The 21,922-nt window shown below is 45.6% G+C and overlaps 9 protein-coding genes across 9 annotated transcripts; 4 read left to right on the forward strand and 5 right to left on the reverse strand.

The window, feature by feature from the left end:
- Nucleotides 1-386: 386 nt before the first annotated feature.
- PHALS_04047 (Amino acid transporter, transmembrane) lies at nt 387-822 on the forward strand (the record flags this gene model as incomplete). Its single annotated transcript, XM_024722041.1, has 3 exons — nt 387-556; nt 641-698; nt 775-822. The coding sequence occupies 3 exons, from the start codon at nt 387-389 to the stop codon at nt 820-822; spliced, it is 276 nt and encodes a 91-aa protein (XP_024573157.1).
- Nucleotides 823-1,884: 1,062 nt separating this feature from the next.
- Nucleotides 1,885-3,245, reverse strand: PHALS_04048 (Extracellular protein SEL-1 and related proteins; the record flags this gene model as incomplete). Its single annotated transcript, XM_024722042.1, has 7 exons — nt 1,885-2,313; nt 2,383-2,565; nt 2,632-2,678; nt 2,747-2,798; nt 2,856-2,996; nt 3,057-3,116; nt 3,183-3,245. 7 exons carry the CDS (start codon nt 3,243-3,245, stop codon nt 1,885-1,887), a joined length of 975 nt encoding a protein of 324 aa, XP_024573158.1.
- A 133-nt stretch (nt 3,246-3,378) lies between these two features.
- PHALS_04049 (mrna capping enzyme family protein) lies at nt 3,379-5,734 on the forward strand (the record flags this gene model as incomplete). The annotated part of the gene is made up of 10 exons (XM_024722043.1): nt 3,379-3,572; nt 3,636-3,782; nt 3,850-3,905; nt 3,979-4,123; nt 4,196-4,292; nt 4,352-4,810; nt 4,878-4,972; nt 5,037-5,139; nt 5,201-5,383; nt 5,450-5,734. The coding sequence occupies 10 exons, from the start codon at nt 3,379-3,381 to the stop codon at nt 5,732-5,734; spliced, it is 1,764 nt and encodes a 587-aa protein (XP_024573159.1).
- A 210-nt stretch (nt 5,735-5,944) lies between these two features.
- PHALS_04050 (uncharacterized protein) lies at nt 5,945-6,649 on the reverse strand (the record flags this gene model as incomplete). The annotated part of the gene is made up of 1 exon (XM_024722044.1): nt 5,945-6,649. The coding sequence occupies one exon, from the start codon at nt 6,647-6,649 to the stop codon at nt 5,945-5,947; it is 705 nt and encodes a 234-aa protein (XP_024573160.1).
- A 288-nt stretch (nt 6,650-6,937) lies between these two features.
- PHALS_04051 (Molecular co-chaperone STI1) lies at nt 6,938-9,474 on the reverse strand (the record flags this gene model as incomplete). The annotated part of the gene is made up of 6 exons (XM_024722045.1): nt 6,938-6,992; nt 7,078-7,269; nt 7,339-7,452; nt 7,517-7,650; nt 7,707-8,652; nt 8,792-9,474. The coding sequence occupies 6 exons, from the start codon at nt 9,472-9,474 to the stop codon at nt 6,938-6,940; spliced, it is 2,124 nt and encodes a 707-aa protein (XP_024573161.1).
- Nucleotides 9,475-9,569: 95 nt separating this feature from the next.
- Nucleotides 9,570-12,080, forward strand: PHALS_04052 (uncharacterized protein; the record flags this gene model as incomplete). The annotated part of the gene is made up of 2 exons (XM_024722046.1): nt 9,570-11,783; nt 11,850-12,080. The coding sequence occupies 2 exons, from the start codon at nt 9,570-9,572 to the stop codon at nt 12,078-12,080; spliced, it is 2,445 nt and encodes an 814-aa protein (XP_024573162.1).
- A 497-nt stretch (nt 12,081-12,577) lies between these two features.
- PHALS_04053 (phenylalanine-trna beta subunit) lies at nt 12,578-15,387 on the reverse strand (the record flags this gene model as incomplete). The annotated part of the gene is made up of 5 exons (XM_024722047.1): nt 12,578-13,007; nt 13,084-13,262; nt 13,424-14,734; nt 14,799-14,975; nt 15,037-15,387. The coding sequence occupies 5 exons, from the start codon at nt 15,385-15,387 to the stop codon at nt 12,578-12,580; spliced, it is 2,448 nt and encodes an 815-aa protein (XP_024573163.1).
- A 161-nt stretch (nt 15,388-15,548) lies between these two features.
- Nucleotides 15,549-18,582, forward strand: PHALS_04054 (uncharacterized protein; the record flags this gene model as incomplete). Its single annotated transcript, XM_024722049.1, has 9 exons — nt 15,549-15,935; nt 16,004-16,092; nt 16,155-16,875; nt 16,941-16,994; nt 17,067-17,351; nt 17,432-17,488; nt 17,560-17,661; nt 17,739-18,365; nt 18,436-18,582. 9 exons carry the CDS (start codon nt 15,549-15,551, stop codon nt 18,580-18,582), a joined length of 2,469 nt encoding a protein of 822 aa, XP_024573164.1.
- Nucleotides 18,583-18,668: 86 nt separating this feature from the next.
- On the reverse strand, nt 18,669-20,590 carry PHALS_04055 (beta-ketoacyl-acyl-carrier-protein synthase ii; the record flags this gene model as incomplete). The annotated part of the gene is made up of 10 exons (XM_024722050.1): nt 18,669-18,824; nt 18,899-18,970; nt 19,036-19,317; nt 19,391-19,483; nt 19,540-19,713; nt 19,781-19,867; nt 19,923-19,994; nt 20,057-20,118; nt 20,189-20,345; nt 20,420-20,590. 10 exons carry the CDS (start codon nt 20,588-20,590, stop codon nt 18,669-18,671), a joined length of 1,326 nt encoding a protein of 441 aa, XP_024573165.1.
- Between the last annotated feature and the right edge of the window lie 1,332 nt (nt 20,591-21,922).

The raw sequence follows: 21,922 nt of genomic DNA on the forward strand, positions 1-21,922 counted from the left end.
TTACTACAAGAGTAATTACAACCTTGACCCGAGCTTGTTTGTGATACTTGTTCGGCCGGGTCGGACCGGAGCCAATAAGGCATTTAGACAACAGTGCAGCATTCAAATGTATTTTTCATAGAGGGGAATAATCAGCACAGCAGCGATAAAGACAGTCCCTTGTCCAGCACACGCGCGAACGGCAAAATGCTAGTTATGGCCAAAAAGTCAAATAAATTATTGACTTCATTGTTGAAGTTTGAGATTTTGTTTTATATCTAGTGTTTTTCTTATTTAGATTCTTGCCTTATTAGATAAAAACCTTTTTTTACTTTAAGTAGGGTAATGTGTAATTACAACACATTACCCTAACAGATAGCCCCAAGCCCAAATTTTCACAAGGTAGCATGACCGACGCCGGCGTCTACCGCTATGAGCGTCACCGAGGAAGTCATGAGTTTTTTAGCCCAGGACCACTCTCTATCTCGCGCACCACTACAGCTTCATCCGCCACCTTCACATTAGTAAGCACAATTATAGGTGGTGGCATATTATCGCTCCCTTTTGCTTTCGACAAGTGCGGACTCGTCGTTGCTTTTTTATTCATGATCGTTGCTGCATCTGGTTCAACGTTTAGTCTTTATGTAATTGTGAGCTGTAGTCGTCGCGGTCGCGCTACCTCTTACGAGGAAGTGGTGCGCAAGGCGCTCGGCAAGCGGGTAGGTCGATTCACTGTCGTGCTCCTCGTACTACTCACGTTTCTCACGCTCGTCGCGTACATCATCCTCACTAAAGATCTTGTGGGATCGCTTGGTGCGAGTTATCTCTATAATCGTTCCATAACTGAAGTGGAGCAGAACGTCCTGACGATCATCTGCGTGCTGCTCGTGTCGCCGGCGCTGCTAGCACGCTCCATGAATGCGTTACGCTTCACCTCAATGTTCGGTCTCATGTCAGTAATAATACTGGCAATTGCTGTTACAGTCCGGGCACTAGATACTACGCTTACAAGACGCGACGCTCCAATTAAAACACAGATCCCAATGAAGTTAATTCCCGACAGCCTGTCAGATGCAGTGTATGCTTTTCCTATCATATCTGTATCGTTCCTTTGCCACTTTAATGTATTGCCTGTGTATCACGAGCTGCACAAGCCCACACGTCACCGTCTGAAGAAGATCGTGGCATCTACGATGTCTTCTGCGTGGCTGTTCTACATTATATTCGGCATAATGGGGTACCTGTACGCGTTCCAGCAGCAGGGCGGTGTTCAAGGCGACATTTTAAAAAACTTTAGTGACAACGATCATCTGGTGAATTTTGGACGACTTGGACTGCTTCTGACGATTCAGTTAAACTTGTCACTCATCATCCAGCCTTGCCGCGCCAACGTTTTTAGACTTGCAAGAATTGTCCATGGACTCACGATCAAAGTGTATAAAGCGCCCGATTCGACCAATACTGATCACGATACAGTTCTTATTAACGAGAGCACGGTTCTTTTAAACTCAAGTGAAAGCGAAGAATCTGAAGGTATTACACAAGATTGGTCAAATTCTACTATCCTGCACGTGCTGCTTACCTTCGGCATCATGACCGGCGCCATCGCGGTGGCACTTCTTTCACCAAGCGTGGCTATTGTCTGGAACCTCATGGGATCTACTGTTGGCCTTATAATCTCGTACGTCCTTCCATGTGTATCCTACGTCTGCATCCGGCGCGATAAACCTAACACTGACCGTCGCATACTCACAGCTTGGATTATATTCATAATAAGCTCTATTGTCTGCGCCGTTTGCACGATCCAGGCATTCGTATCCGTCTCCAGCCATTAAATAGCGCTTGAATTAGTGGGTAGAAATCAATAAGAGATTTTGAGTCGCATCAGCTGTTCATAATAATTTTCTATGCATTTTCCGACTCAGTTATTGCCGTCAAGAGCTCTTTAGCATTAGGATCATGTGGAGCAGCCAATTCCAGCCACTTGCGCGCCGTATTCAGGTCCTTAGGCACTTTGCCGTATCCAGTGCGATACATCTGAGCAAGATTAACCATGGCCATCACAAAGCCCTTGCTGGCGGCCTTGTAAAAGAGAGCCTCAGCTTGTAAGGTGTCTTGTGGCACACCGTCGCCAGTAAGAAACAAATAACCTAGGTTGAATTGTGCAGCGACAACACCAGCACTAGCCGCCTTCATGTAGTAGTGCACAGCCAAACCCTGATTCTTTTGTACACCACCCTTGCCGAGCGAGTAACACTCACCCAGCCGAGATTGAGCAGCTGGGTCACCAGCCTCAGCAGCCTTAACCAGCCACTTTAAAGCTTTTTGCTCGTTCTGCAGGAAATTATCAGCCTAAACTTGCAGTACGCAACGATTACGAGTAACAGAAATGTGGAATCCTACCTTTAGGGTTCCCGTTCCAGATCTGTACATATTGCTAATATTCATGAAAGCTGGTGGAATTCCAGCTTCAGCACATTGTTTAAACAGCTCGAAGGCCTTTTCCTCATTTTTGCGTATGCCATCACCGTTGCTCAAGGCATCTGCGTATGCAAATGTTCCCCATCCGTGTCCGGTTGCAGCTAACTAAGTTAGCACTTTTTCTTTAGCTCGACTCTTAAAAATATCAAAAAGTAAGCGCATCACTCTCACATCCTTAAAGTGCTTGACAGCACCCGCCAAATCCTTGTTTGGAAAACCTGCAGTTCGCCAAATACAGCGTCAGCTATAATGGCGAATGCCTGGCTGACATTTGCAACTCCCTCACCAATACCCTTTTTCATACATAGAGCGTAGCTAAACTTTGCCTTCGCGCTTCCCTACACTTGATCTGTGAGATTGAGCGCTGCACTGACACATTGCAGCTACTTTCCCACCTTTTCCATAGCTATCTTCCAAACATGCAACGCCTTCTGCACCTCCTCTTTGCTGTCGCCAGCGTTGCTGTAAATCATATTTCCCAGGCCGTGAAACTGCAGGGATGACTTCAGCTTAGCCACTAGAGGCGATTCCTTAAACTTTTGACCATGGATCTTCGTAAGTATCATATTAAGCTATCATTTTAATAGGAAGCACACCTCCTCCAAAGTGGCGCGCTGACCGAGCTTGCGTAGCTTTGCTACTACCTCCTGCAACTCCTTTGTTCGCATCCATGAAACAAGCGTTTGAGAGCGTCTAAAGAGATATGACAAAATTTGTTGTACCTCATTGCCTTCCTTAGCAAGCACCCCACGCGATTTGCTCCACGCACCGAGTACCCATTGCATCTGCTATTCGTGATCGTCAGATTGTGCTGATTTGGTCTCTTTTGAGTATGGTTTTATCTATGTGCTCGAGGTTTTACTCACAACGCAGAAACAGTAGACCATCACTCTTCGATCCTTCATTGCCAACACAGTTATGAGCGATGACGCGACCCGCGCTGAGGTGGCAGCCAAGTTGCGTGCCGCCCAGCAGCAAAAATCTGTAAGCGGAAGCCGCAAGCTTCTTCGCTGGGATGCTGCACGCTGGAAGCAATTTGAGTGCATACCACAGTACACAACACGCATCAAGAGCGCGCCCATTCTGCCCATCCGCGCGCCGCTCTCCCCTATGTACATTGTGCTTTTGTGCTGCATCGATACATCTTCTCTCTGATATTTTCATTACATTTGCAGCTACGAGATTTACTTCTCGGACAGAAAAAGCTATTCGCCTTCTGCTCTTATGGAGAAACTTATTGCGGATACGCGTGCAGGCTCTGTGTTAGACGTCGGATTGGTGATCGATGCAACGGGTAGCGACACCTTTTTTCACGACATCGAGTGCGTGATTCATTTTCGCTAAATTTGGGGTTCCTATTGTATTTCCTCATTGTAAAGTGCGTCGTAGGGAATGGGACGACTGGGATGTTCAATACGTTAAGCTGCATATTGACATGCCCGAAGGTAATTAACGAGTATTATTTCAGAGGTAGACATGCTTGTGAGCCTTACAGACTGCTTTGATTGCCTGTTCTAGACGACGAAGGAAAAGATCACGATGACCAGATGGTCGGGGCTTTCAACAAGACCATTAGTAAACATCTTAAGAGCGAGCGCAAAGATATGGATGTCGCTGTCTTTGGTGCTGAAGGCTACGACTTTGTTGGTTATCTTATCGTTAGGTACGCGGCAAACTATTGATGATGGTGTCGAAAAAGCTGACTTTCAAAATCTGCTGGGACGGATCATTACAGTTTTCTGGTGGAGCAATGTGGACTGAATTTAGATAAGGCGCTAGAAGAGTTTGCACAATCAACAGCTCCTGGCATTTTCTCGCGGCATTACCTGGAAGTGCGTAGGGAGTTTATTAAATTTTGCGGAATTTCCAATTTTAATGCTTTATTGCGCAGCGATTATACCGAAAGTATTATACCACATTGCCGGCCGAGTCGACAAGACTAGCAGTTCCGTCTCCTCCACGATGGGAGCACGCTGAAACACGCAAGCGCAAGACCGGATCGTCCGTTGGCAGTGAAGTTCTGACCGAACTAGATCGAGCTTCTCGATTTGAGAGAATAAAGAAGGATGTGACTCCTAGTGATGTATCTTCTAAGACCTCTTTAGTCGATCCAGAGCAAGCAGTTTTATCAAGTGGTTTACCAACTCCTCCAGTATACAAAGCTCCTCTGTATATTCCTCCAGACCGCCAGGAGCCGCGTCCGGCAAAGCGTCGTAAAATTCGTTCGTGGGTAGACGAGGTAGAGCCGTTGGCCTACGGCGAAACGATTGCCGCCACATCAAAAGAGCATCAAAAGCTGACCACATCCTTGGAAAAACTTACAGGTATTGAAGGTTTCCCTGGATGCGAGGTAAGCACATACGCGTGGTTTGTTGATAATGTTTGGAACTCACGCCTTCATCCGAAATATATCTAAGTCAATCCCTTTTACAGCAACACATGTTGCGGAAGGAGCATACAAGCGAAAGGGCTGTTTGACAAAAGCGTACCTTGTAACCTGGCGGGCAAGAGGGTACGTTTTGCTCGTGAGAGTGATATACGCAATGACTGCAGACCTTATTGTCGCGTAATTGTAGTCGCCGTTGTCTTCTCTATGTGACCGCAGACGGGACGTTCGTCGTGTCTCGAGATATGTCCTTCACCAAAGTTAATATGAAGTTTCCCCGACGTAGGGCGCTGGTAATCTCATGCCGATATATGCAATGAGAAATTGTCGATGCTGACTAGATGATATCTTTAGAACGAATTTCAGAAAAATACGCTAATTGACGGGCTGTTAGTGGAGGACCAAGACCAAGATACAAAGGTAGCTCGATATCTGGCTTTCGATATCATCTTTTTAGAGGGGACAGCGATTTGGCAAAAAAAGCTCGAAAAACGGTTGCAGTGCTTGCAAAACGAGATTATTGTTCCGCGCAAAAATGTGCGTAAGAAAATGGTGTGATTGCTGGAAGTCTCTCATACTCATCTACATTGTTGAGATCACCAGGACAAGACATTTGACTACGGAAATGAACCGTTTCGTGTGCGCATGAAAGACCACTTTCGTCTGGCTAAGACTGAGTACATGTTAACAAAATTTGCTCAGAGTGTTACACACGAGGTTGATGGTGCCATTTACACCCCTACGGAGGCCCCTTATAACCTTGGTGGTTTTGAGTGCGATGAGCCTATATTCAAGTTTGTTGCTAGCGAAGGTGGGGGTATTCCTGGCCTTGATGGTAGTATTTCAGAGCGGCAGCTTCTCCAGTACATCATTTCTATGCCGAAATGATCCGGCATATAGCGTGACCCCACTTTTGTCAGCATCCGCAGTAGACAGCAACTAATTTCGAGGAAGTCAATCGCTGTCATGCATGTATGTAGTTGTGAATTTGTCCGATGGGAGAGGTCACAGAAGCGAGTTATAGAGATAAAGAACGGGTGAAAATGGGCAGACGATCCCGTGCGTTGTATAAGGTTGCGCTTCTTGAATATGGGGCAGCTACTTACGATTGGCGTCGGCACGATAGTGTTTCCGTCCGTAGCGTGAGTTCTTATGCGGAGAACCACACTTTGATGATGTTTTTGGCGACAACGATTCATTTGGTGACGACTGGTGCAATCGCATTAAGCCGTGAATCGGATCTACACCTTCGAAGTCATCATCGACACAAGATGCTGCATCCTGAATCCCTCGAGGTGATCTTGCTGGCGACGACGAAGACCGAAAATCCTTAGCACTGTCCTGCACCTCGAGTGATGTGGACCTGTTGGTCCTCCATTCTCTGTCATCGTTGACATCTATTCTGCGCGATAGGTAGTGAATTGGGGGAAGCTCGCCATGAAAATTAGGATGTTCTCGATCATCAGAAAATTTTGCTCCCTTAGAGTATTTGTTAGAGTCTATAGATGCCGCCTTGACCTTGTGCTTGTGATGCGATCGTTTATGAGGTTCGTATTGCTGCTGATAGCGTGATGGACTGTAATTGCGGTCAGATTCCTGAGTTGATGCGCTTCCAGGTCGAGGCGAGCGCATCAAAACTTTTCTTTTTATAAGACCGTCGGCTTCATCAGACTCAAGCGCGCCAAGATCATGCTTTGCAGTTACAAGAGGTTTAGAGTATTGATCAGTCCAGCCTCCTTGCTTGCCATTTTCATCATAATGTCCGTCTCGGCCCCACTTGCAGCAGACGCAAACGTTGCCCATGAAAGCACCTCTGAAAAATGTCACTGCTACTTGATTTGGCTCACTAGTGCGCAACAAAGAATCTTTAAAACGTCTAGATCGCGACGTTTCGAGGACGCCTAAATCAGTGCAAGTAAATTCCTCCTTTGCCCTTCATCTGAAGACACTCTTCCTCGCCTGGAGCGCAAAGTAAGCAAAGTTCGATGCACTCGACATTTCGCAGCTTCTTGTAATTGACAACCAAATCTAAATTGCTCGGGTCAAGCGAGCGAGCAGTTTGAAGGTCGTGGGCCGCAGCTTTGATGTCGCCTAGTGCTTTGTAAGCGAATCCTCTACGAAAGTACGCGTGTGCATTTGTTGGTTGCTGAGCAATAACAAAAGAAAAATCAGTGAGAGCTTTGGAATAATATCGCTCAAGTTGAAAGGCTTTGGCGCGCTCATGAATGTACATGAGCTGAGATTCATGCAGGTGCTGCACTTGTGTCTGCTTGTCAGTTGCTTCACCAGGCTCATCGTCCTGATTATTTTCGAACTCGATACTTCTTTCCGCCATCAAAGAGTGATCGTAAGCAGTTGTAAAGTGCTCAATGGCGTCCATGTTTCGGCCTTCCAGCGCATGCGAAAGCCCCATGTAATAATGACTGTAACAAAAGCAGCGCAAAGTCAGAATTGATATATGAACACAAGCTGCTCGATTTGCCAGATGTTACATTTCAGAGAGCAACCGTTGCCCGGGTTCGCATTCCAGAGCGTGGTTCATGAAGTTCACACATTCACTAAGTTGGTGTTCATGGTAGTAGCACAATCCCAAGTGATAAAGCAGTCTGCGTACAGTGACACTTTCATGAGCTCGAAGACATTAAGCAACACAAGCAGTCAGCAATGTACTTTGAGTTTGTGGTGTTTTTATGTATACACTCATGAAGATCAGGCAAAGCCTCCGCGTAACGAGCGCACTCCATTAGGCAAAGCGCGCGATGGTAACGAAAGATGTCAGTTTTTGCCGCTTGCGCCACGCAAATCTGCATGAGTGATGAGCATGGCAACATGACTCAAATAATACCAAATTAATACATACGTTGAGATCCAGAAGAGCGCTTTCGTAATCGCCCAGACCGCGAAATGCCATGCCGCGGGCATTGTAAGCAGCCATATTTGCGGTATAGCCTCCAGCGATAGCAGCAGCGAAGTCGTCGACAGCATCTTGATAGCGCAGAAGTCGCAACGCACTCTCTCCTCGCAGATAACGCAGTCTTAAAGTTTGAATTTTGTTCTTTTCGGACTCTTCGTGGCTCTCAAGTATCTCCAGCGCATGCGTGTAGTCTGCAACGGCTAAGGAAAACAACTTAGTTTCTTGCAGCATGAACCCACGAGCTTCAAGGATGATTGCCTCATCGGGAAAATCGTCTAGTGCATCAGTCAGTAGCTCCAATGCACGTTCATATTCACCTAGAGCGTGATAGCAAAGCGCTGTATGGAATTGGACCAGTACACTTTTGTTAGCCGATGGAATTGTTTCAAATATGGACCGAGCCTCCAAATGCTGCTGTTTTAGCTGCATAATCATAGCCAGGCAGATTCGAAAAGGCCTCGCAGTGGGGCATATTTTAAGTGCCATTTCAATATCATTTAATGCTGCCTCTAGTTGGTCGGCTGCAGATAAGTTGCTCATATTTGAGGTTAAGGGATCGATCACATCATTGATGCCTTCGCCACCCTCATTTGACCCATAATCATTCGGCAAACTTCTGGCTTTCGTCATTGCAGGGCTCGTGCTAATATCAAAACTTGTAAACGTAGAAAAAGACAGATCCAGATCTAGCGCTAGTGCGAGCTTAACAGAGCCTCTATAAAAATATGCTTGCGCGTTGTGAGCATCAAGCTGAATACACGTGCTAAAGTCGGCCAGGCACTGTCGTGCGAATACCCGAATTCCACTGGAAATGATGGGTGGCGATTTGAGCTCTTCTTGCTCTTTTGCAGCAGTTTTTTGACCAAGACGAATGTAACACAGTCCACGGTAGCTAGGTTGGATTACTCGAATTCAGCTCGATGGCTCGTGTGAATGCGTCGACAGCGCAATCAAAGTCGAAGGTTTCATAATGAGCGAGCGCAAGAGCATTATGCACGGAAGCATTCTGAGAGTCGAGCTTGGAAGCTGACCGTAGATCTTCAATGCACTTTGACAATAATCCAAGTCGCCGAAAACAATTGGCACGAATCTGCAAAGCGCGACACCAAAGACGGACACCAATTCCATTACTATTGCCAGTAGGTATCGAATTGGATTTATTCGTTTCAGGGTCTGCAGCCGGCGATCCGTCTTCGAGCGCATTTGTGAAGTCAATGATGGCCTCGCGATAGAATTCGGCATCATGCAGCACAAGTGCTCGGTTAAAGAAGTGAATTGCTTTTCGCGAATCCATTTTGATTGCGTTAGAGTAATCTTCAAGGGCTTTAGCCGTTTGATGAAGCTTGCGATAGCAAGCTCCACGATTGGCGTAGTATAGTGCACATCGGTCATCAAGCATAATTGCGAATCCGTAGTCTATGGCCGCACATTCAAAGTCTCCGATGGAACGATATGTGTTACCACGAGCGAAAAAAAAGCGAGCTTGATTTGAACATGTGGCAATCGCCAGGCTGAAGCAATTAATTGCTTTTAAGCAGTCTTCGTTACTGATCGCTCCATGTGCAATTTCAAGTCCTTTTTGATACAGATCTACGGCATGTCGCAAATCTTGCTGGCCTTTGGCTTCGGGCTCAAGAGAAGATAATTTTGAGTGTGTTCCAGCTCGATCCTCAACGGGTGATTTAGTTGGCAATGCCGGTCTTTTATGGCTCATGTTAAGATCAATGCTTCTTGTACATTGCTGAAAACTTTTTTTGATTGAAATTGTCGAAACGGCCGATTTTTTATTTTAAGCCAGCACGCTCGAGCATGGCAACAGCGTTGCCACTCGAAGGTGATGGTCTTGTGGAGAATTTGTATCAATACTTGTGGTCAGCAGATAACCTTGGAGGTGATGTTCAAGTTCCAGTACCACAAACGGTAATCTATCGAGGTTCGCAGCCAATGGCTTGGTATTTTACGAGTCGCAAGTGTGGACGCATTAAACGAAAAACTCGAGAACATCTTAATTCGACACTTATTGAACAATCGTTTACTAAGATGAAGGCAAGCACGGAGATTGTGGCTTATTATTTGTGTCAATCAGATTCAGAAAGTATCAGCCCTGCCATCGAATACTTTGACGCGGAGGCGCTTCACGTTTTTCTATTCAAAAGACAAAAAAACTCGCACGCATCAACGTCTACTTCGCACCGGTCAGCAGGCATACTCCAGCAATTTTTAGTTCCAAAAGGAGGCCACCATTCAACACTCAAGGCGATTTGGTCACCAAAATTGTGCTTACTGGAAAGGCGAGAAAATGTGCATACACTCCACGACGCCCGATTTAATGTTTATGAACGCGGTGTCACATTTGAAGAAGGAGGCGGTGTAGATTCTCTCAGCCGACCGGATCCAGTGCGAGGGTCCATTTTGCCTGGTATGGTGCAACAGCTGTGTGAGCGAGTTGTTGACTACGTTTCTCGCGTTTCCTACCATAAGTACAGAATTGCACGAATGGTCTTGCGGCTTCAACTAGATGCGGACGATCGATTGTGGTTATTATGGTGTTCTTCAATGCGTTTGCAGTCGCCGTTGACTGCCGTCGCATCGGCTTCAGCAATAAACATTCGCCCACTCGACATTGTCAGCGACGCAAAAGTTTCAAGTCTTACTTTTGCTCAAGCTTTCGATAATCGGTCAAGATTTCGAAGCTCCGCGAAATTTTTGGAAGCAAATGACGAACTTTGTTCGGGACAGTCGCGCTGTGCTAGTTGTGCTCAGGTCGTAGCTCAGCGTGCGCTCTTTCCGACGACTTACAGAGCTGTGTTGGCTCATTTCCAGTACGTGCTGAAATTTTCTGACCAGTGCATTGATGGAGACAAGCGAACTTCGCTTGAGTGGCCACCAAACGAGCAAGTTGTACAGCAGGCTGGCGGCGTTGGATTCGGCATCTGTCATCACCTGAAGATGACGAAATCTAACAACAGTGTTCCTGGGTTGACGAAGGTAAGACGTGGAGGAAAGCAGTGGCAAAAGCGCGAACTTATTATACCCCCTGTGATTCGGTACATTCATCCAGCGCTACTGCCTGAGGACTATGCTCGTCTTCGCCAAGACCCAATATTTTTGCACAAAACTGTTGGAGTTTGCGAGCATTGCTGTCTCGTGTATGCAGACTACACCACTGCTTCACTTGAAGCCAACGCTCTTGGGGCTCGAACGAGTGCCAGCGCCCCGGCGTGCTTACGACCCGTTCGCGAAAAGCCCAAACAGATCGACTATTTGGACGAGTGCTCAACAGAGCTACGATTGCAGACCAATAGTCTTGGTGACTCGTTAACACGAAAACCCCACGATCGACCGCCTCCAATTAAGCCTACTGCATTGAAACCTGAGGGTCGATTTTTAACGTTACAAACAGGACCTCGGCGAATTCTCCATTCTTTGCCTGTGACCCCACAATTGCCTCCTCGCATTAATGCAATCCAACCAAGTGATAGTTATGCTCCTGGTATCCCGCTCAGTCTTTATGATGACAAATGTCCTCAATTACAACAAAAAGGCGCTTTTATTCGAGAGAGAGATCAACACAATAACGCGACAAAGGCTGGTGGCTATTCTCTTGGACATATGTTAGATCGACTGTCGAAGGCGAAAGCACTACGCCGTCTAACTTCGCTGGGAAATAGCACCCAATTCAGACAAAATCATTCTGCCAGTGCTTTTGCCGACGCGATAGCCGGAGCTAAACTTGAAAAGAATACTGAAAAGAGTCCTTATAGCATCGTACAGAAGATTATTGGTGAAAATGGGCAAAGCAGGAGGTCGTCTAGGAATTTCGTGCCACAAAATGGATCTGTTATTAAACTTCCAGTCAAAATTTCAGTTAACGGCGAGACGAAGCCAGTTGATTTGAAATATACACATGGCAAGTGTCTGGCTGTCTCTAAGAAGAGACGATTTGTAAGCTCGCGTGAAATTCAAGCTGCGGCTGAACATCGGGGCTTTCTTGAAGCTGCTCTTTTGAATGCACAAGTGCAGGTAAGTTTGTCTAGAATTGGAATCGTCATACAGGTTGTTATCATTTTGTGAGAATTCTGCTGCTAGTTGAACCAAATTGAGCTATCAGCGACACTGATCAAAACAACGCCCATAGTTGAAGTGGAAATGCCCAAGGATTCAAAGGAAGCTGGAAAGCTTCGAAATCGGAAACAGCACACGAAGAATCGGCTAGCAGGTCCTTACCTACGAGATAATGTGGTAGATAGCGGTGAGAAAGAGCCTGAAGAACCCGAACAGAGCAAGATTAACGATAACGTTACAAATCAGAATGACTAAACCAATGAATAACGGGTCTAAAACTTAGAATTCGAGTGGACATGCGCCGTCGACTAATAATTCGACGAACAAAAATCAACTTTTGAGTGCTGAACCACTAGACGATTTCTTGAAAATACTTGAAGTATAGATACAATCGATGAATCAAGGCGAATTGGGTTCTCAAAGTGGTAAACAAGAGAAAGCTCTCTGTAAGAGGAGTTTCCGATGATTGGTACTTGTACAAAGATTGATTGAGGAAAGCACTAAATTTGATCGCGTCAAAATAGCATTTACCTTAAGTCGCAAGGCAAATGTAACACCTCGACTGGCCAACTGAAATTGCCGAAGCACATGGATATGTATGTTGTCAATGCTGCTCAAACCTTTGACTCTACTACTGATATAACTGCTAAAAAGACGCTTTAGTTTTACTGTAGCACGAACTTAGCCAAATAAGGCATAAGCAAGTAATATTTTATTTTAGTTCTTGAGTAAGATATATTCGATGTTGAGTGTTACTTGACGCTGTGCATCTTGCTAAATCGTGCACGAGCCTCTACATAGTCAGAATATGCGTCGCGCTTACGGTGATGACTAGTATCTTTGCCGCAATTCATGGTGTTCATTTCGCTGTCATACACAAATGCGCGCTGTTGAGTGGTACTTATCTGCATGGAGCCACCAGGAACACCACGGAGGATCCCATCCATGTGACTCCGTTTCGCGAGCGGGACGCGTTTTGGCAAAACCTCTATAGCCACTTCAATCGAATCATCGTCAACGTTTCTTGCAATGATACTACCATCATCATTTATTATCTTCGGGTTCGTTGCATTGGCCTTTTTGGCATTCTGCGACTCAGTCAGCACAAATTTGGGTGGCAATGACTCCGCAATATGATATTCTTGCTTTGCTACAAGCTCTGCATTCTTTAGTGACGTACGCCTGCATTAGTTCCGAAGCAGAGAACATAAAATTAATTATTCAATTTGCAGCTCCATTTATACCCCCATAATCATACCAAGTAGTCTTTTGTCCAAAAGTGATGGGATTGCTTATGCTGATGGTATCGGCTAGCGAGAGCAATTCCCGATCCAGCTTGTTACCGTCCATAGTTATAAGCACAATGGCAATAAAATAAAGTTTGGAAGTCTTAGTTCTAAGAAAAGTGTCTTCTATTAATTCGCCGAGCAAATTCGCCTACATATAATTAGAACTCAAGAATATCGGCAAAAAACGTTGATTCGCATAACAGCGCATTTTATGGTCACGGATTGGCTGACTACTTGGCTCGTGCGATGTCAATAGCTGCAGTAAAGTGCTTTATACCATTGTCTGTTTTACTGCAGTGGAGCTTAAACCAGAGGTTCCAAATCTATCTCGAGAACGGATGTCGGGTTAAGCAAGTCGAAATTCTTTAGAACCACCGGGTTTAGTACTCCAAAGGCACCGAGCCGCTGAGGTTTAGCATCCTCCTTCTGCAACATTAGATACGCACAACGACCAGGGAAATACGTTCGTTCTTCCGCGGGCGCGACAGTGTAGAACTCTTTTGTGCCGGCAGGCATCTCTAATTCGGACGGAATGCCCATCAACTGCATAATGCGATCTACCAGACCATGGATAATTTCGAATCCATCGGTTGGTCCGGTATACGCAGCACAAATACGACGTATATTCTTCGCACCAGTTTCCGTATCATCATCAATCACAACAACATCCGAAACTTCAAACAACTTTAAGCCTTCTTTGATCGACATGGCCTTGTTGTTTTGAATCGTTTTCAGAACACCTGGCAACATTGATGTCCGGACAACTTCAAATTCAACAGTGGCTGGATTGGACAATACAACAGCCGTGTGGCCATCGTCCGCGCGGTTAAGATATTCAAAATTTTCTTTATGAGAGCATAGACCATGAGTGAGCAGCTCGATGTAGCCGGCACGGCTGATCTCATCGCGAAGAAGATCGCTCAGCTTGTTCAAAGGCTGAGCCATTCCAATAGTCTGCGTCTGAGGAACCGTCAACGGGATGTTGTTGAAGCCGTAGGCAATACCTATGTCCTCTATCACATCCACGGGGTGCAGAATGTCCGAACGCGTGATTGGTACTTCTGCAATTATAGTGTTTTTATTGCCGGAGGGCTTTGCGTCTAATTGCATCTTGTCGCACAGCTTACAGATTCGATCAACGTCAAGGTCTATTGGATCCCTTTTGCCAAACAGCATGGACTGAATATTTTTGATCTGTACTTCAACCGAGCGATTGTTGAGATCGGGAGTCAATTCGTTCTTATATACTGTCTGATCTTCGTAATTGATCTGTACCGGCTCAACAGTAAACGGCTTGGCGCAGTACTCGGAGAACATAGCAATCATGGTGTTGAGCACTATCTTGGCCTTCGTGATGTCCGTGGCCGTAATTTCAAAGAAAACGTTTTTCGTGTCAAGAGAAATCTTAGAGTGTTCGCTATTTATAATGGGTGGTAATGATAAGACCACGCCGTTTTTGTCCATGATAACAGGATACACGGGTGAGTCATAAATGATATCGGTGTATGGCTTGATGTGTTTGACTTCCGGGTTGGTTCGGTAGAAATCCAGCAGTTCTTTAGCGTCGAATTCCCTGTCTTGACTTAACGGTATAAATTTGATCTCTTTAGGGGGTAGCGCCTACATAAAACGGCTTATGTCAATCTTGTATACGATCAAATACACTTCTCTAAAGCACTTGTACATTGTAGGTAAAGGGCCCTTGAATAGTGTCCAAGTCGTGTGTACCAATAGCTACGAGCGTACGGCGGCGACAGATGTTTTGATGCAGCTTGTCTTGTAAATCGATGAAGCTATCGTACCGTTCCTGCGTAAATTGAACGTCGCGTAGCACGGCTGACACGACGTATGGACGAACCAGCTGCAAAATAGAACAACATGTTGTCAGCTTTTCTGACCAGTAAGTTCATTGTTCGGTGTACCTTGGTATCGGCCTTGACTGTAAGGTGGAGCGCGCCATTGGCTCGGGGTGCTAGCCTGTACACAGGTGGGCGTTCTTTTTCTAGAAAAATACGCAGGGCACGAGCAATTCCCTCAACACAAAGGAGATCGTAACGATTCGCGGGCACGTCAATCTTGTAGAGCACAGCGTCCGAGTGAGCTGAGTGATCCTTTAATTGGCCCTTGGTCTCGCGCTGTTTGAGCTGTTTTTCGCTCGTCACGTCGTCCAATTCGATCCCAAACTCGAAGCATAGCACATCAAACTCCTCATCTGTATAAGTTTGGCCTAAGGCCGCAAACAGCTCGTCACGTTTCACCCCCACTGTTGGCATTTTGGCAAGTAGTCAGGGTAGACAAGTAGGTACCAATGAATAAAAAACAAAGCAAATGCAATCTTTGTAGTGAGACACAATTAATCAAATTAAAGAGACTTCATCCAAATTATATACTCTCGCACGCGATAATTCCTGAAAAGACGCAAACTTCAATCAGCATGGACGATGATGGAGGTCCTCAAGCGGAGCGATCACGCCGTCTGCAGGCTCAAGGGCGCCTACAAATTCAGGATCAGTCACAGCCACAAGTTCATCCTCTTGCACATGTCAAAAGCGCTACAGGTCCTTCACCTTGCGTCTCTGGCTGCTGCTTGGAAAGCGCGCGACTTACGGATGAAAGAGACTTCCTCCGATCTTACTCCGAGCGATTGCTAGTACAGCTACGCGGTATACTTCAACGTCACGGCGAATCAGATCGGATAAGAAATTTAGCAGAAGTGACAGAAAGTAACAATGAGCCGCACGAACGTCTAGCGCCGTGGCTGACGGCCTCCGACTACATGAATCCGCTACTGCAGGCTTATGACCTTAAGATTCAAGAATTGGTAAGAAAATTGTGATCCTTCCAAACATGGGACCCATAACGAATGTTTTAGAATAATTGCGATTTCAGAAAACTGCTCTTTTAGATAGCAAGAAAGCTTTAGACCGAGTGACAACACGAGCTGAAGAGTATGTTAAGGAAAATACGAAATTGAAGGAGTAAGACACGCTCAATGGGTGAGAATTTGGAGGCATTAGCTTACGAAAAGACTTAATTACAGAGAGCTGGGAGGTGCAGGAGAGAAGATGCTGCTGCGAATGCAGAATTATCCGAAGGGAATGCAACTTGACGAGATGATGCAAGTACAGGAGAATGGCGACTTTTTGCAGGAGATGAACGAACGTATTGACGTATTGATGGCAGAAAATAACATGCTGATGGAGCAAGTTTCACTTCAAGACAATGAGCTTGGCGCAATGAAGACAGAGCTTACAGATAAAGATCAACAGCTGCAGAGTATTGGGCAGAATCTGAATGAAGCCACGCAAGCACTGCTGGAGGTGCGTGACGCTTGTACGCATATTCGAGAGGAGAAATTGCATTGCGAACGGCAATTACAGCGGTATGCGGCATCAGTCGCACAGCTGGAGAGCGCTAAAGAGACTTTGACGACAAAAATCGATACAGCACGCCGAGAGCGAAGCGAATTAGAGAGTAAGCTTGAGGAATGTACGGATTTGATAGAGAAGATGAAACGAGGCAGTGAATGCAAAGATGAAGCATTTTCGACGCGTTATCAAAACGTTTGTGTGCGTCTGCGTGAACTTACGGATGCACTTGATACAAAAGACAAAGCTATCGACGAATTGAAAGAGCGAAACAGCGATCTACAATCAGAACTCGATGCCGTGCGACAGGATTGTGAAGGCATACTGAATGTTTTGAACAGCATGGAGAAACAGCTGACGCAATATAGTGCACGAGAGGAAGCCGTAGCTGAGGTAAATGCGCTTTTTTGCTTTAATGAAAGAGATGCGGCTGAAATCTTCGCTGGGCGCTTATGTAGCTGGAAGTGAAGTGCAAAACAAAAGCTGAAGAAGCAATTTTAGAAAAAGAAGAGGTTGAGACCGCAATGTTTTATACATTGGTTGATATTGTCCTGATGAAGTCTTCATTGTATTTGACTGATCAGGTGGCTGCTCGTGAGTTGCAGAGTCGACGGGAGATAGCGCGACTACTGGAACGACTTCGTCAACAAGCTGCAGATTACGTAAAACTCAAAGATGAGAGTCTGAGTACGCTAGCCCGGAAACACGAGACAGTCATGAGCAGTCGAGAGCAAGAGATCAAAACCTTGAATGCTGAGCTTGTTGCTTTACGCTTGAAAATAGAGGTGGCAGTCAGAAGCCAAAAAGATCTCGATAGGAAACTTGCCGATTCTGTTCGTCTCTCCAAGGACGCAGGTATTTCATTCGAGGTACTCAAGGTGTTTATTGTTAAGTGATTGTCAGCATCTAGTGGAGCTTACAAGATAAGTATGGACTGAAATGTATGTAGAATAAATTAAGGCATCTTTCGGAGCGTGTTGCAACAGCGGAAGAGGCTCGCGATACGGTACCGTGGTAGCGTTGTTTCATTTTCCAGCAGCTGGACTGAAATGAAAATACATGTGTGGTGTAATTCAGCTAAGTCAAATGGAAGTCGAATACCTTGAAAGAATACGAGCTAAAGATGACGCGTTATCAAAATTGCGGGCTGAAACTCGTGAACGAGGACAGGAATTAAGTGTACGTGAATACAAGGCTCTCGATGTTTTTGTGAACTGTGCTTACAATTGCTTTGCATGATCAATAAAATTACACAGGAACGAGTGGCTTCGCTGGAGCGCGAACTACAAATGCGTCGCCTCGAGGCACGCGAAGCGAAAGACGAAAGCGAAGAGCAGCACCGTAAGGTTCAGCTACTAAACGATCAGTTGAATAAGGTTAAGGCAGATTGTGCCAACCGATTTAGTAGCGAGTTCGAAATATTACATCAGCAGAATCAAGATTTGAAAGCCCAGACCGCTGAGCTAGAGTACAAGTTATCTTTGGCAAAGAAAGAAGCGGCATCAGTCGTGAGCAATACCCGCAGCGAGCGAGAAAGGAGCGAAGTTCGTCTTGTGGCTGAAATTGAGAGCTTGAAAGAGAGGTTGCAATCCTTAAAAGAAGAGAGAAAGCGCGCCGACAAGTGCCAACAGGAGACAGACTCTCGCTGTTCGGTTCTCTCATTGCAAGTTCAGCAACTCAGCAGAGAATTAGATGATGCAAAAGATTTATTGATAGAGCAGGAACAGGCATGCGAGTATAGTGACCGGAAGGTGTCGGAGTTAAGTGCTCAACTCACAGCAGCACTGTCAAAACAACAGCAATGCTATCGACAAGAGCGTGACCTTCGCACAGCGCTGGAACGGATGACACTAGAAAGAGCACGGATGGAGCGGGAGATCACGGTACAATTTCGGTCAAAAAAATTGGATGAGCATCTCTCATGCTTACTTTCTACTAACATGTTGTAGTTAGCTCGGAACAAAGTCGACGAATTCCGCAATAGTAGCTATCCCTTTCTTCCACTGTCACATCAACGGATGCAATCCGAAAAGATCGAAGGAAAAGGATTTTCAGATAAAGCTCTTCGAAATGGGAAAGCAGATAGTTTTGAGAGAGTGAACATGCGCTAGCACAAGCCAGCACAGGCTTCAGCTTAATTTTAAAGAACTTACTGTATATAACTCACATAATTGCTTGTTCGACAGCTACTTGGCAAATAAGAGACTGGCATTTATTCCTCCGAAACCAAACGAGTTTGTAAGGACTGCGCGCAGCTTTTTCTCTTGCGGCTGATTTGGCACGTAATTTAATGTGAATTCTTCCGTCACCTTCGATAAATTGATTGTTGGAGGCATCACGTTCTGTGAAAACATTTAAAAAGCACACTTTTCAGTGACAACGAAGTGCTAAATCGGGCACCACACAAAAAACTAACATGATGAAGAGCTTTGATTGAAAAAATTGCCTCTACAGCACCGGCAGCACCTAGCAAATGACCGATTGCCCCCTTTGAACACAATCGAGAGAGCAAGTAATCAGCCAAACAACATCTGAGTGGTGTAAAATTCACACCTTTATAGAAGATATTCCCAGGTTATTGGTGTGCAAGCCAAAAAGTTCTTTGACAGCGGCATTTTCTGCAAGATCACCCGATGGAGTTGATGTTGCATGTGCGTTGATATAACCAATATCAGAAAGAGCGAGCCCCGACTGCGCGATTGCTGACTCCATGGCTCGTCGAGCACCTTGCCCACCTTCAATTGGAGCCGTTATGTGATTGCTGTCACCACTTAACCCATAGCCCCGCACTTCTGCGTAAATCCTAGCGCCACGCTTCTTTGCGTGTTGGTACTCCTTCATGAGACAGAACATCGAAGTATTAGCAAATTGCTGAGAGGTTGAAACATGTCAGTGATATACATTGCACCTCGAGTACAACAACGCCAGCACCTTCACCCATAACAAATCCGTCACGCTCTGAGTCAAACGGTCTCGATGCTTCTTGTGGGCGATCGTTAAACTATTGAGATGGCGTCAGCTTTTCAGCCCCATATTTTGATAACACAACTCAATTACTTTTGTCGATAGAGCCTGCGCGCGCAAGAATGCGCAGATAGCAATCTCATTGATAGAAGCTTCGGTGCCACCAGCAACCATCACATCAGCGTTGCCATGTCGAATCAGATTTGCGGCATCTCCTATGCTGTGGACGCCCGTAGCACATGCCGTCACACAAGCATGGTTGGGGCCCTATAGAAAATTTTGCATCATAGACTTGAAATGTCGATGGATCTCATCCACAATCAATTAGATTAACCTTCAAGCCGTGTTCAATGCTCACATGGCCAGCTGCGAGATTAATGAGAATTCGCGTTATGAAGAAGGGAGATACTCGACGATATTTCTGAGAGATAAGACATTTGAATATATCACGCAAATAATTTTGCCATTCATTATACCTTGTCTTTGATGAGCTGTCCAACATCCACAATCTCCTGAATGTTTCCAACTCCAGCACCTATAGCCACGCCCTTTCAAAGACAAGTTCACAGCATGACTGCTTCATTGATGTCTAACAAATTTTGATACTTACAGCTCGTTCACGCTCTTCGTCCGATTGCGGACTCCATCCCGAGTCTTTTATAGCTTCATCAGCTGTAGCATAATTATCGTTTTTAGACAGAGTTAAATACAAAAAAACATCGTAGCACTTGAAGCACAAAACCTGCTGCTAATGCAAACGCGATAAAGTCTGGCTCCTGTGCTCGAAAGTTATTAAGGTTCACCCAATCTTTCGTGCGAAATTCTCCTTCTCCATCGCCCCGTGGCACAGTTGCACCAATTGTGCATTTGAGTCCTGTGTCTGCGAGGGCGCGCACTTGCTGCAATTTGCAGCATTTGATTGTTAATTAAATATCAGTGCCTAACACATCCCGCAATCTCTTGTTTGGCATACTCGAATAGCGCATCGCGACTCCAGCAGTGCTTCCCAGGAGCGCGAGACGCCTAAGCCAAATGGAGTGACAGCTCCTAAACCAGTTACAACGACACGGCGGCTCGGTGCTGGTGGCGGAGCTCCAAATGTGAGTGTAGAGAAGCCGCGGTCCAGCAAAGTTTTGCGCATCATTATCTGTGCGCTAAATTATCTTAATAAGAAAGTTGTAAGCCTTTCAAAAGTGTTGTATCATTGCGTTGATGATGTCCGAGAGATGTGGGCTAATTAGCGCATGATATGATTTGTTAGCAGCATCACGACTGTGCGTTATTATATTGTTTTTAAGCACGTCGGCGTAAAGAAACTTGACAAAAACCAATACTCATGAATACTGCAGAGCTGTCTATTTTATATGTCTCGTTTATAAATGTAAAGGTGCCGGGTTGCTGTGTCAGAGAGGCTGAAGGCAAGTGGCAAATTCGGCATGCATCCAAAAAGCTAAATGCAGTAACTTTCCGGCGCAAACAAAAAAAAATGTGCTGAAGAATAACATGGTTGGCTCTAGTTTTATCTGGCCTGATAGACACTGATAAAATTAGAGCCGACCATAGTATTTTTGCCTGTTAAATACTACTGATAGGAAATAGCGTTATCCCGCTCCATACGTTGATTAGTCCGAGCAGAATGCTCTGGAAGTGATTGGTCATATCAAAAGGGTTGTTTAAAGCAACAGCGACGTTCGATTGTCTGGTGACGCAGCTGTCATGGCCATTTAAAAACCTGTTTCGACGATTTTCCGTTCCATTGCCGTGCTAAGCACGGGAAGTCGAATGCGGAGAGCCACATGGAAAGCTTGCGAGCAGTGCTCGAGTGTATGCACTTTGACAAACTATTTGCCAATATCGGAAAGCGTGTCGTTGGTGGCAAAAATCCTGTGGAATGCTCCAATGCTTAGCATGAAGCGCGCGTCTATCCCGCAAAGATCAAGGCCATCGGAGATAGACCAGAGCCTATATCTCGAAGGGGTAGCTTGGCCTCGACAACTTCTTGCTCAAGTATAGTGCAAAAACGCCGGCATGTTTCAGTCCAACGCCAGTCGTTCTAGAATGAATGTCAAATGATGCCGGCGAGCGGCGGCACAGGCAATATTAAAGGCTGTAAAAGATAGCATCGGAAAAGCCACAATTCCGGCCCTTCCGAGTTTTGATCGGTTTTTGCCACCGACTGAGCCTTTTGTCAAACATATGCCAATCGGCATGAATTATTTTCGTCAGCTTGTACGAACAACAACCACACTCGCGACAAAGGGCCAGGTTTGATGTGGGTCGGCTTAATGTGGTGGCTGATGCATTTTTATGCCACCCTGACTATGAGCTATTGTATTTCAAGATGGTAAGGACGGTGGTCGATGCGATGGAACATACAGCGTACGTGTCAGACGAAACAAATTTAGCATTGCTGACAGCTTTTGGACGAAATGTGTTTGAGAGCTCTAATGTCGATTTTTTAAGCGCGCGGTCGCAC

This window comes from Plasmopara halstedii (genome assembly GCF_900000015.1).
Source record: "Plasmopara halstedii genome assembly, contig: Scaffold_253, whole genome shotgun sequence".
In the NCBI taxonomy this organism is placed as follows: domain Eukaryota; phylum Oomycota; class Peronosporomycetes; order Peronosporales; family Peronosporaceae; genus Plasmopara; species Plasmopara halstedii.